Here is a 13,963-nt window from a genome sequence, read left to right as displayed (position 1 = left end):
TTTTTGGTTGAAAATCTTCGGATTATTAGATTATCCAAGTTACCATATTATTTGGGTTATCATATCCTTTGGATTATCATGTTATTCAGACTCTCGTGTTATTGGTGGTGTGATAGCTTTTTATAAAGAATATCTGAATGGTTTTTCTACTATTGCGAACATGGAATGAATATGACAACACTACCTTCTTGGTGTATGGTAATTACTATTGATCAATATGGATGAATGTTGGATAAGTTTCTTGCTATTTTACGGGAAAGAAGGTCGGGCACCCCGTCAACTCACTAGTCTAATCCACTGATTTGATGTTTACCGATCCTTTTTGTCACTTATTTGGCAAAAAAGGGGGAGTAATAGAAAGGAGTTTTTGAAGAAAGGGGGAGTTTTATGAGAAAGGGGAGTTTTATTTGGTTAACTTTTTTGGAATATGAAATAAGGGAAGATACAAGAAAGGGGGAGTAGTAGGAAAGCATGATGACTGTGACATATGGAATTTTTTTTTTTTAGTATGGCTTGTCTACTACTCTATTATGCTACACTTCTTTTGGTAATCTCTGACCTATATATCTCTTCAGTTTATGGCTATTATTATCAGTTATTGGTTATTATTATCTAAACCGAAAATCTATTGTTATTGGATGATCAGCTTTTGTTTAGCTAATCTTTCTATTGGTGATCAACTATTCTATCTGAATATTGAAGTTTTTCGGGGTTCATATACAGCACACATATTCTCTGAAAATTAATACTATGAGTTCATGGAACATGGTCTACAAGAGTTTTTTGGTAATAATGTTTTCTTACCTTAGGTTATTGTATGGCACATATATTAAGGGCTTTTTAATAAAATTATTGTATCTTTCTTGTTTGCCCAAAGTATAAGATGCTATAGTTTTTGCCAAATAAATTGCCAAAGGGGGAGATTGTAAGTGTACATATTTTGTACACATTAAACCTTTGATTGGCTAATTTATTTTTTAGTCTTAGGTTGATCAAAAAAACTCTTGGACCATGTTTTATTATCATAAGAGTTGTTTCAGTGGTGTACATTTAATGAAGAAGAAGCCAGATGCGAATATGTGGTTCAAGCTTATGGGAGTTCAAATTAAATGAGTGGCTAGGAAAGAATCAAACATGGAATGAGGCATATCATGTGGTGATCTGATGGAAAGGTTTTGGCTATAAATAGAAAGGTCACCAATTATGGAAACTTGTCTTTTTGAGAGTTATTATTCGGACAAGTGATTACTACTTACGTATTAAGAAGCTATTATATTATTACTCTGCTGAGCTACTGACTGCGCCTGACTCAGTTGAAGTATTGTTCGAAGGTTATCAAGGCATGCACGTCACGGTCCAGGTTGGATGTTAGGAAGGTTGTTTGTAGTATGGTAGTTAAGACTGTGAGAGTCTAATGTACTGTTCTATTGTAAAACTCCTTGGTGAACATCAATAGTGGATTGGGCTGACGTGGGTTGCCCCGCAGACGTAGGAGAAGCACTCCGAACTGCGTAACAAATCTTTGTGTACTTGATTTACTTACTGCTTTTATTTTCTGTTATTTACTATCATTAAATAACAAAAATTAATCGATCAAAATCTAATATAAGTTTAAAAATCAAGTAGAAGTTCAGGTTCAGCTTGTTTAAGGTTCACGGCAAAATTTCAAAGAAGGGAAACAAATCTAACATTATATGAGGAAATATAGAATATAGAACTACAGGCAATAAAATGTCTAAATTAACACTGGTTTTGCTACTGATGATGAGTAGCATTAATTTCTAGAATATCTAAGTATTGTAACAAACATAAATAAGTATAGCATGGATAGCATGTTAGGGTTATGTTTTGTAGTTTACTACTAAAAATATTTGTTTGTCATGGAGAGGAATAAGGAAAACTTATTAGTAACATTAATGGATGCATATAGTTGATAGTTATGCTTCAAATTGTGGTTCATCTACAGTACATTTTGCTTGTGAATGAAGTTGCATGCATGCATGCATTTATTGAGTTAATACTCAAAATCGTCCTCGACTATAGTGGTTTTTCTCAATTTCGTCCTAAACGATTTTGGTGACCTAATATCGTCCCAGACTTTTGTGTTTCGCTCAATTTAGTCCTCCATTTGTTATTCCGTCAAATTGGTGTTAAATAAAGGGACAATTCAGTAATGTCAATATTGATCTCTCTTTACATTCAACTTGTGAAGTGCGAAATTCCTCTTTCTTGTACGAATTACACCCAGAATTACTCCGGACCTGCGAATCAAATTTTATATTCACAGTTTTAGGAGTAATTCTGGGAGTAATTCGTAAAAAAAAAAAAAAAAAAAAAAAAAAAAAGATTTCGCAGTTCACATGTCTATGAGTAAAGAGATGTCAATATTAAAATTACTGAATTGTCTATTTATTTAACACCAAATGGACAAAATAACAAATGAGGGACTAAATTGAGCAAAAACACAAAAGTCTGGGACTAAATTGAGCAAAACACAAAAGTGGGGGACGATATTAGGTCACCAAAGTCGTTTAGAACGAAATTGAGAAAAACCACTATAGTCGAGGACGATTTTGGGTATTAACTCTTTATTTATTATATAATACTCCTAGTTTAGGTTTTATAAATTATTCCTTATTGTTTTCCTATTTATGAAAGGAAATAAAATGGAGTTAATATATAAATAAAAGGATGCATTCAAGGTTGTAAGTCGGGAATTTAATTTTTTAAAAAAATAAAAAATAAATAAAAAGAGAAAAGCCCTCCATCCCATGTAACCTAAGAGAATATGTAATCTCATATTCAATTCGTTCCTTGTTTGTTGGTTTAAAAAGATGAGAATAGAGGTGAATATAGAAAGTTTAAAAAGAAACATAAGATAAAATGTACTCTGTATAAAGTAAAAGTTTAATGATGTTTAAATTAAAAAAAAATATTAATTAGAAACAAATTAAAATAATAAACAAAACAGATAAAATGGGACCGGGGGAATATTAGATAGCCAACACAATTGTTTTAATATCTCAAAACACAAGTGCACTAAAGGTGCACGACCAACTCAAAAGAAATAGAATGCACAAGATTTTTGAAGGGAAACAAAATGGAGTTAATATATAAATAAAAGGAGGCATTCAAGGTTGTCAGTCAGGGAATTTAATTTTTAGGAAAAAAGAAAAGAGAAAAGACATACATAATCCTATATGGTTACCTCCTATTCTAGCATTGTGAGATCCGTCACCTATTTTTGCTTCTACTGTAATATACAAAGACACCCTTAAAAGGGTTCATCCCATGATGAGTTATCGTCGCAACAATTTCATACCTCTGACCCTGTTGTAGTTATTATATACATAAATATGATTCGAATTTTAATTTTAAAATAAGACAATCATCAAGATCCCCTCTCTCTCTCTCTCTATATATATATAGAAAAGAAATGCCCAACAGGCAGGCATTGTGATGTGCACGCTGCGGGCATGTGAGGTGCTAAAAATGAAAGATGAAAGATTAAAAGAAAGTGTAGAACAAGTAATACTAGAGAAGAAAAGCTTAGAGAGCTTATTGTGACATTCTTGCGCTAACAGGTGGAATTCCAAACTGCCAGTGGGCAAATGATTGATCTGATTACCACCCTATTGGGAAGAAAGATTTGTCAAAATATTCATTGCCTCTGATCTGTAAGCAGAACTTCCATGCAGCTCGGTCTTGTGTTCTTTTAACATATATTATTGATCATTGAAGTAAATGTTTATGCATTCATGCAGCCACCGCCGTATTGTTGAATACAAGACTGCTTACTATTGATCAATGGCTGGTGAGGATCTTGAGAAGCATGTTGGCATAAAAAAACATTCTTGTTGATATGGGAATCTATTTTCAAGTTCAGGTAAACACTATTTACAGTTATTTGTTCACTTATGTGTTATTTCAGCATTTCAAACACCCATTTATTTCAGTAGCAAGCTTTTGTTTCGTAATGGTCCTGAGAAATTTACCCAAATGATTTTGGTGTCCTTTATAGGATGATTATCTGGATTGTTTTTCTGACCCAAAGGTTCTTGGTAAGGTATGTTAAATGGAATTCAAACAATACTCTTTTTCTTAGATCTCTGTTTGACTTAAATATTTGAAATTGAAATTTATTGACAAGTGTTTTTGCACACTTTTAGATTGGAACAGACATTGAAGACTTTAAGTGCTCTTGGTTGGTTGTGAAAGCACTGGAACTTTGTAACGAGGAACAAAAGAAGGCACTATATGTAAGTTTGAAAGTTAATACGCTTTTATGCCACTAGAACAACACCAAAATTAACATAACTTCACTAGACCGCTAACCTAGTTCATCTGCTACTTCACAACTTCAACAAGAGACAATAAAGGAGATGGTGAACCAACAGCTAGAGACCATGCAAGTTGAGATGGAAGCTAAACTACAAGTTGAAAGAACTCAAATGCAGGTTTAAATGCAAGCTCAGATTGCAAGTTTGATGGATGAGTTGTGTCGCAACAGCATGCTATCCACTCCAAGTACTCAAAGCTCAACATTAGCTAATTCAAATGATGAAAACTTAAGAGATGATTAGATTATGTTTATTAATATATTTGGTACCGGTTCTAACGATGTAACATTGTATTGCTATATTTATGTTATTGTTATTGACTTTGAATGCTTTAATATAATATATTTTATAATTATATTATTCAAGTATTGTATTATAGACTTAATGCATGTTTTTTATATTAATTAGCGGGTACATTTGTTTTATTAATTTTTAGAATTTAGCGAGGGACAAATATGGAAGAAAGACAACGAAATAGCGACGGAAAAATCTGTAGTTAAATTTAGTGACGGATATTTTTGTCACTTAGTAGAAAATTAACGACGGATAATTTGTTGTTTTAGCGACGAAATTTTCGTCGCTAATTGTAGCGACAGAATATTCCGTCGTTATTCGCTCACAAATTTCCTCTTCGAATTCGTCGTTGGAAGAAATCTAGCGACGGATTTATTTCGTGTTGCGATGGACATTTCCGTCGCTAAAACTAGCAACGGAAATAAATTGTGTCGCTAAATTCTAGCGACGAGGGTTCTTGTGACGGACGAAATTCATAGTTAAACATTTTAGCGACGAATTTTCACTATGTAGCGGCGGAATTCGTCCGTCGATATTCCGGTGTTTTTTTGTAGTGTTGGTAAATATGCTGGTAGTTCCTAAACAATAGACACATGCATTACTAAGCATACAAAAACCATAAGGATAGAACCGGACTTAATTGGTTTTAATTCTTCATCTTCTCTAGCATCACCTTCTATCAAATCGGTATTTGTTAAAGAATCCAATCCTCAATCAGCAGATAATGTGGTACAAACACATAACTCAACTCCAGTTGATTATAGAAACAATCGGAATCGGCAAGGCTTAGGTTTCAAGAAATTAAAGTTGACCAGACCCATCAAAATAAGTCTAATAAGACAATCTTTTAGAAATTAAACCAAAGGGGCCAACGAAAGAAGTGAAAAACTTATAGAAATAAAGGAATAAAAAATTCTAGAAGAAACAAAAGTGTTCGGAAGGAGTGGGTTCACACATGAAGGACCTTTGATCCAAACAAAGTGAACCCAACTCTCGTAGGAACAAAACTTCAATTAAGGCTAATATCATATTAAAACTTTAATTTTAATTTCATATACTTTGCATTCTTTTCAATTAATAGATATAGTTCCTCGTCCACCGAAACAGATCGACATGCCCTATATCAATTATAAAAATATATAACAATTTATGAATAACATAGTAAAATTAAAATACATATATTAGACAAATGACCAACTCAAAATGGAGAAAAAAAGAAATAGAATGCACAAGATTTTTGAAGGGAAATAAAATAGAGTTAATATATATAAATAAAAGGAGGCATTCAAGGTTGTCAGTTAGAAAAAAGAAAAGAAAAAAGACAGACATAATCCTATATGCATAAATGCATAATGCATGGTTACTTCCCATGCTTGCATCTGTGAGATCTATCACCTAGTTTTGCTTCTACTGTAATACATATATGTACAAAGAAATATTCGCAAATGGCTCATTCTGGATCAGCAAATTAATTAAAATAGCGCAACTCTCAATCTGAATTGTAGAAGATAATGTAAGCTTGCTCATGCCAGCATTAAAAGGGTCCATCCCATGATGAGTTATCGTTGCAACAACCTCATACCTCCGACCCTGTTGTACGTAGTTATATACATAAATAATATGATTCGGATTTTAATTTTAAAATAAGACAATCATCATATCAAGATCATATATATAGAAAAAGAAATGCCCAGCAGGCAGGTTGTGAGGTGCATGCTGCGGGCATGTGAGGTGCTAAAAATGAAAGATGAAAGATTAAAAGAAAAGTGTACAACAAGTAACATTATATTAGACCACTATACTCAGAGGACCCCAAATGGTATACCCTATATACATACATTTTTTATCGATTGCCAGTAAAAATCAGTATGAAATCTACGATTAAGATCCAGGTGTAAAAAGGGTACGAGGGTAAGGGGGTAGTTGGTGAGTTTCATTTTGTTTTTGTTTTTTTTTTTTTTTGTTTTTTTTTTTGTTTTTTTTTTTTTTTTTGTTTTAAAAACAGATTATGATTTCATGTTCAAGTGGTCTTTAGAATAGGGAAATGATTTGGATTTTAGAATTGTAGGGAACGTTTGGAGTTCCTAGTTTGAAGTCTGTAGTTTTTCAAGATTTCATAGAAAATCATCTAGATATTTATGCGGTCCATCTATACAAAAGATGTACAATAAAAATCTACAATTTCTACAATCCTCATTTATATATGTATTTGCTTTGAATCAGACCCTTATTATTTTTCCTAAATCTGTTCCACAATTAGATCACTGAAGGCTGGATCAGGAGTAGGGGGTGGGGAGGTATATATAGTAAGAGCTTTGGTAATTAAGGGTAAAAAACATATTGCAATGTAGATTATTATGTTTGGTATACCCATGAAACATTAGGTATATGAACAATGACAAGGTAATTATCATTGGAGTATTTTGATATGGAAAATCAATAAGGGATTAGAAACTCAAAGTAATGGAAACACAATATTTTGATGGAAATGTTATAATAATTGTAATTTATAGCTGATATTCCCTTGTGGTGCTCTGACCTGACCACAGAAAGATGGAGTTAAGAATTGATGAAGTTTGACATCCAAATGCTCGCAATAAAACTTGAGTACAGTTAAGCCCGCCTAGGCATCTCATTCGGTTACAAGGGTGAAGTTTGGGAAGAATGACCAGAGATCGCGTCTCACCAGCAACAGTGTGGGAGCAACCTCTCAAAGTGAGCGGGGCTCCGCTTGTGCGCAGTAAGCCAAGGTCTAGCATCTGTGTTCAGTTGAGTTACCATGATTTACACGTACCCTCCCAGATGCTCTGTCGGGCCCTTGGGTTTGGGGACTCAAACACCCAATAACATATATGGAAAGTTGATATATAGTTTAGTGAGCCTTATTGTATCATTTGTGTCAATTTTTCAACAATCTTATTAGGACTTTAATATGTTCAAATCTACTGCACTCATTAGTAAGAAGGGAAACAAATCTAACATTATATGAGGAAATATAGAATAGAGAACTACAGGCAATAAAATGTCTAAATTAACACTGGTTTTGCTACTGATGATGAGTAGCATTAATTTCTAGAATATCTAAGTATTATAACAAACATAAATAAGTATAGCATGGTCGCATGGATAGCATGTTAGGGTTATGTTGTGTAGTTTACTACTAACAATATTTGTTTGTCATGGAGAGGAATAAGGAAAACTTAGTAACATTAATGGATGCATAGTTGATAGTTATGCTTCAAACTGAACTTTGTGGTTCATCTACAGTACATTTTGCTTGTGAATGAAGTTGCATGCATGCATTTATTTATTTATTATATAATACTCTAAGTTTAGGTTTTATAAATCATTCCTTTTTGTTTTCCTATTTTTCTACTCAGAATAGGCTATAGCAGATTTATATTTCTTTTATTAATCTAGAACATGATGAGTTGGTTCTGTCGATTTTAAGCATACTTAGCTTGTTATTGTTATATTTTTGAACTTATTAAGATATTAGAATCCATCAAAAACAGCATTTTCAACAAAGCTATCTAGACAATATATGGACCAAAAAAGAACCATAATATAATCTATGATTCTATGATAGCAAATACTTTATCAGTATCTAAAAGTAATTGCAACACTCAAGAGAATCAAAATACTGGCAAAAAGCCTTTTCCACATTGTACCCAGGCCAGGGTAGATTCATCAGCACGCAATATCTTTAGATATTTCGGACATAGCCCTATTCAGTTTATTCTCTGGATGGCCATTATTTTTTAGTACTAAATGATTTTTTTGTACTCAATTTAGTCTTCGACTTTGATGATTTTACACAATTTAGTCATTTGTTACAAATTGAGCATAAAAAGTCATTTAGAATAAAATCACTATAGTCCATGACTATATTGGGTATTAACTCCTTTAATAAGTGTATTTAATCCTTACTTACTTTTTTTTTGGAAGATGATAACTTACTTTTATAATGATGAATTTTAAGGCGGCTGGTTCCTAAAACGTGAAATTGTCTTATTATGATTATCTTTTTAACTGTAATGTCTTCTTTTTTTTTTAAGCAAAGAAACTTTTATTGACGGCAGATAGTCCGATGAAAAACAAAACCTTTGAGGTCAGACAACAAAGTCAATTTGACTTTTACAAGAAGAGAATCTAGAGAAGAAAAAATATTTGGATAACTAGCAGTAAGACCCTCCTCCGCCAGAGCGTTAGCGACCTGATTAGCCTCACGGTAAACGTGTCGGATCGTAGACCCCCACTTCGAGAGACAAAAGTGAATGTAGACGACAGCCGATCTAATCCTCCAAGGAATCTTCTCGCTCGATGAAGAGACTAGATCCCGGGTAATGTCTTATTTTACAAATATGATTATCATTTGAAAGATAATATCATATTTTAAAATTTTAAAATTATCTATTGTGTTTAACTTTGATGGTAGATTATAATATTAAGTTCTTCGGTTATCTATTATAGTATTAATAGGGAATATACCCCGGATCTATCGACCTTTGCGTATTGAGCACTAGGTTGGATCCGACTACGTGCATACGGGGGGTTGTTTTCTGTCTGAGGCAGACCTGATCAGATGTATCGCCGAACCCGATCTAAAGATAGAACTTCTTTATTAGCTTAATGAGTCTCTACTTGAAGACCCTTAGGTTCGTTCCCAACCCGACCGCTAGGCTTGGGCCCGAGCTAGTGTGAAAAGCCCTTAAAAATGATATAATAATAATAATAATAATAGTAATAATAATAATAATAATAATAATAATAATAATATTATTATTATTATTATTATTATTATTATTATTATTATTATTATTATTATTATTATTCGAACCTCAACAGCATCCGTCTGACATTTGACCCTGATTGCTGAGACATTGAGTCACAGTGATTTACATCCTCCCAAATGCTTTGTCAGGCCGGGATGTGGGAGGCTTTGGGGTTGGATATATATTCAACCTTTTGGGAGAAGAAAATTAACAAGAGGAGCCTAAAATAATCACACCCTAGTAGTTAGTAAAAGCAGCATTAAGTAATATATATCATTATTTTGTCAAGCACCTTGTGCTCAGATGACATGTAGATAGTGACCTCTCCCAACCTTAGTGGAGGCGTTGTTGACTCTTTGTGCTTCATTAGGTTGAGAAAGTATGTTTGAACAGATACTACAATATAATAGAGTCGGCGTTCAGATACTATAATATAATAGAGTCGCCCATTAAAAAATTGAGCGGCACTGTGGGAGTTGTTACCATGATTTACAATTGGTCATAGGGGTGAAGTTTGGGAAGAATGGCACCGTGGGACTCTTTGTGCTTCATTAGGTTGAGAAAGTATGTTTGAACAGATACTACAATATAATAGAGTTGGCGTTCAGATACTACAATATAATAGAGTCAGTAGCATTCAAAAATTGAGCGGCACTATGGGAGTTGTTACCATGATTTACAGTTGGTCATAGGGGTGAAGTTTGGGAAGAATGGCACTGTGGGAGGATCAGTTGGTCCAAGATCGAGCGAGCGGCACTGTGGGAGTTGTTACCATGATTTACAGTTGGTCAGAGGGGTGACGTTTGGGAAGAATGGCACTGTGGGAGGATCAGTTGGTCCAGGATCGAGCGAGCGGCACTATTGGTCATAGGGGTGAAGTTTGGAAAGAATAGCACTGTGGGAGGATCAGTTGATCATAGGGGTGAAGTTGGAGTTGTTACCATGATTTAAAAATCGAGCGGTACGGTGGGAGTTGTTACCATGATTTACAGTTGGTCATAGGGGTGAAGTTTGGGAAGAATAACACTGGGGGAGGATCAGTTGATCATAGGGGTGAAGTTGGAGTTGTTACCATGATTTAAAAATTGAGCGGTACGGTGGGAGTTGTTACCATGATTTACAGTTGGTCATAGGGGTGAAGTTTGGGAAGAATAACACTGTGGGAGGATCAGTTGGTCCAGGGGTCGAGCGAGCGGCACTGTTGGTCATAGGGGGGTGAAGTTGGAGTTGTTACCATGATTTAAAAATCGAGCGGCACTGTGGGAGTTGTTACCATGATTTACAGTTAGTCATAGGGTGGAAGTTTGGGAAGAATGACACTGTGGGAGGATCAGTTGGTCCAGGGGTCAAGCAAGCGGCACTGTTGGTCATAGGGGTGAAGTTTGGAAAGAATGGCACTGTGGGAGGATCAGTTGGTCCAGGGGTCAAGCGAGCGGCACTGTTGGTAATAGGGGGGTGAAGTTGGAGTTGTTACCATGATTTAAAAATCGAGCGGCACTATGGGAGTTGTTACCATGATTTACAGTTGGTCATATGGGTGACGTTTGGGAAGAATGGCACTGCGGGAGGATCAGTTGATCATAGGGGTAAAGTTTGGGAAGAATGCAGCACTATAGGATGATCATAGGGGTGAAGTTTGGGAAGAATAACTAGGGATCGAGGCTTGGGTGGGGGATTCAACTTTTTAGGAAGAATTATTTTGAAATCTTTAATTAAGGAATGTTTTGTATGAAATGAAGTCATATTTATCTTTCCAATTCGGAACAGTCATTTATATGAATATGACCGTTGAAAGATAGGCTCCCCGGCACACTTCCCCTTTCCCAAAATTCAAACTCCTATATATCACAATTTCTCCATTAAACAATTCCAACAAACGACAAATCTCGCAACTTTCAGAGTTACAGGCCAGTTGCTCCTTCTTCTTCTCCATCCCAAATCCCCCCATTCGTGCTCTATCTATCTAATCTTTTCTCACCTTTTTTTGTTTCCTTCAGATTTATTCTATTGCAAGTTGATTGAGTTCCTCCGTGTCCAATATGATGTTGCGATCCCGCAAGCCGCCGCTTCCGAGATCTCCGATTCGTCTTCGCTCTCGCCGCGCGCTCCGGTCTACCACAAACACCCTTCAAACTCCACCAGGTATTTCAAAAATCCGAAAACCGGTTAGTTAGTTCAAGAAATTCAAGGATTTCTCCTTCTTTTCTTTTTGTATGACCCTTTTTTTCTTGGATGGAATAGGTTCTTTGACAAAATCCCAGTTGCCTAATCCTCGTAGCGACGTTGAAGAATGGGAGATGCGTCCGGAATTCTATACAATTTCCTGTGAGCTCCGGGCGCTGGTAAAGATGTTGCATCAAGAAATCAGCAATGGCGATGGGGGCAATCCCGGGAATGAGGAATACTCATTTAACCCCAGAAGCCCATTGTTTGAGAGGGGGAGGCTCTACGAAGAGTACTCAGCGAGGAGGAATGAGAGGCTGAAGAGGAAGAAGTGCGGCGAAACCGGGGAGGAGAAGAAGGCGGTTTATGGTCTTGGAGTGAGAGTTGAGTCTGCTAAGAAAAGGGGGGTGCAGAGTGGGAGGAAGACAGTTCCGGCGACTTCTCCGACGACGGTGCAGAGAGGAGGAGGAGAGAAGCCTAGGTATATGCTGAGAAGCATGGCAACAAGCAAGGAGAACAAGATGCCTCCTCCTCCTCATCTGGGTATAAGTGTTGAGAAATCTATTGAGGGTGGAGAGAATAAGAAGAAGATTGCAGTTAGAAGGTCCAGGAAAATTTGATTTTTAAATTACTTCCTGAGTAATCAAGAACTTGAAATTCTTATGAGGAAAAATGTAGCTACTGAACCAGTACCTAATCATACAGTTTATCTTCTCAGCAACCTCTTGAAAACACTAGTGTTTGATAATTCAAAATTGTACTTTTCTTATATATTATAATTAAAGTATTAACAGTAAAGATTTCATAGTCATCTAACCCTGTTAAAGATGTATTGAAAACCACTTCGCCAACTTGGGTCCCAGAAGCATCAAATGATTTCGCCTTCCAAATTGAACCATCCTTTGCCACCTTCCACGGCCTCTCTACCACTCCTGAAGGTTGGTCCAGGAAAATAAAGATATGTTGATGAATGAAAGTTGGAAATTTGATACTCAGAAAATAAAGTGAGAAATAATTACTGATTGCGACGGGAGGTAGTTTCACCTGAAGAAGGAGCGGCGGAAGAAGAGGAGCACTTGACCATAAAAGTCTTAACTTTGACAGCATTAACAGATCCACCATCCTTTGCATTGTATTGCTTGTTAGGCTCCAAAGTTCTAATAAAACTTTCAGACACCTGTCCATTCAGAAAGTCGTGAAAGGAAAACAATGTTAATGACAAATAAGTAACCTCATCAAACAATTCATCATCTTCTTTAATTTATACGCATCACTCTAAATCGATTGAAGTTGAAGCTACACATAATTTGGTGTAAATATAGGAGTTAGACTTAATTTTGTTGAAAGTTTACAGCTATACGCAAATATAATGATTGGCTTGTTTACTAAATGACAAATCCGTCAAAAATTTGACAGATCCGTCATTTTAACATTTTGACCGAAGACAAAATACCAAAGAGTCGGTTGATTCTTCAGTAGTTTGGAGCAACGGTTTATTCTAAATCGCTCAAAATTGAAATGCTACATTTTGCAGCATTTCAATTTGGCGTTTTGGGAAAATAATAACATTTTCTCAAAACGCCCTTGTATTATATTTAAAAAAAAAAAAAAAAAAAAAAAAAAACTTATAACTGAAGTCATTAAAGACTCCTTAAATGAAGAAGCCTTTTAGGCTATCAATGCTTGCCCAGTCGTGATGGGCAAGCAAATCGTTTCTGAGGGAGAATGAGCATTTTAAACTATCAATGCTTGCCTAGCAGTGATAGACAAGCAAATCGTTTCGTAAATCATTAAGAGAGCAAATGCTCTCCTTATATAAAGGAGCTCTTTGAGCTCGCCTTCATTCAGTAACGATGTGAGATCAAAGTTGAATCCACATTAGTTATGTTTTTTTTTGTTTTTAAATTTTATTTTATATACTATTTTGCTTTGTGTTATTATTATTATTATTATTATTATTATTATTATTATTATTATTATTATTATTATTATTGTTGTTGTTGTTGTTGTTAAATTGTTAATATTAATAATAATATTATTATTGTTGTTGTTATTATTATTATAAATTTTATATTATAATAATAATTATTATTATTATTATTATTGTTAAATTGTTAATATTAATAATAATATTATTATTGTTGTTGTTGTTGTTATTATTATAAATTTTATTTTATTTTAGTATTGCATAATAATAATAATAATAATAATAATATTATTATTATTATTATTCTTATTATTATTATTATTATTATTATTATTATTATTATTATTATTATTATTATTATTATTATTATTATTATTGTCCTTATATTTCTTTTTACATTTAACCACTAATAGTAAAAAGTTAATTTTATCAAACATTTTAACCAAAGACAAAATACTAAAAAA

At 34.4% G+C, this 13,963-nt stretch overlaps 1 protein-coding gene and 1 long non-coding RNA gene across 3 annotated transcripts; both read left to right on the top strand.

The window, feature by feature from the left end:
* Positions 1-3,848: 3,848 nt before the first annotated feature.
* LOC109165638 lies at positions 3,849-4,246 on the top strand. Its single transcript, XR_002051576.1, has 3 exons — positions 3,849-3,886; positions 4,022-4,066; positions 4,170-4,246. It is a non-coding gene; the product is annotated as an uncharacterized LOC109165638 (long non-coding RNA).
* A 6,985-nt stretch (positions 4,247-11,231) lies between these two features.
* Positions 11,232-12,285, top strand: LOC109165633. 2 transcript variants are annotated; one of them, XM_019314483.1, is made up of 3 exons: positions 11,232-11,316; positions 11,407-11,551; positions 11,651-12,285. In XM_019314483.1, the coding sequence occupies exons 2-3, from the start codon at positions 11,449-11,451 to the stop codon at positions 12,190-12,192; spliced, it is 645 nt and encodes a 214-aa protein (XP_019170028.1). In that variant the 5' UTR covers positions 11,232-11,316; positions 11,407-11,448; the 3' UTR covers positions 12,193-12,285. The 2 variants fall into 2 exon arrangements, with proteins under 2 accessions (XP_019170028.1, XP_019170029.1); XM_019314484.1 differs by lacking the exon at positions 11,232-11,316 and having other exon boundaries at positions 11,355-11,551.
* Positions 12,286-13,963: the final 1,678 nt, after the last annotated feature.

The sequence above is a fragment of the Ipomoea nil genome, unplaced genomic scaffold (assembly GCF_001879475.1).
Source record: "Ipomoea nil cultivar Tokyo-kokei standard unplaced genomic scaffold, Asagao_1.1 scaffold3069, whole genome shotgun sequence".
Lineage (NCBI taxonomy): Eukaryota > Viridiplantae > Streptophyta > Magnoliopsida > Solanales > Convolvulaceae > Ipomoea > Ipomoea nil.
This window is presented reverse-complemented; position numbering and strand designations above follow the sequence as displayed.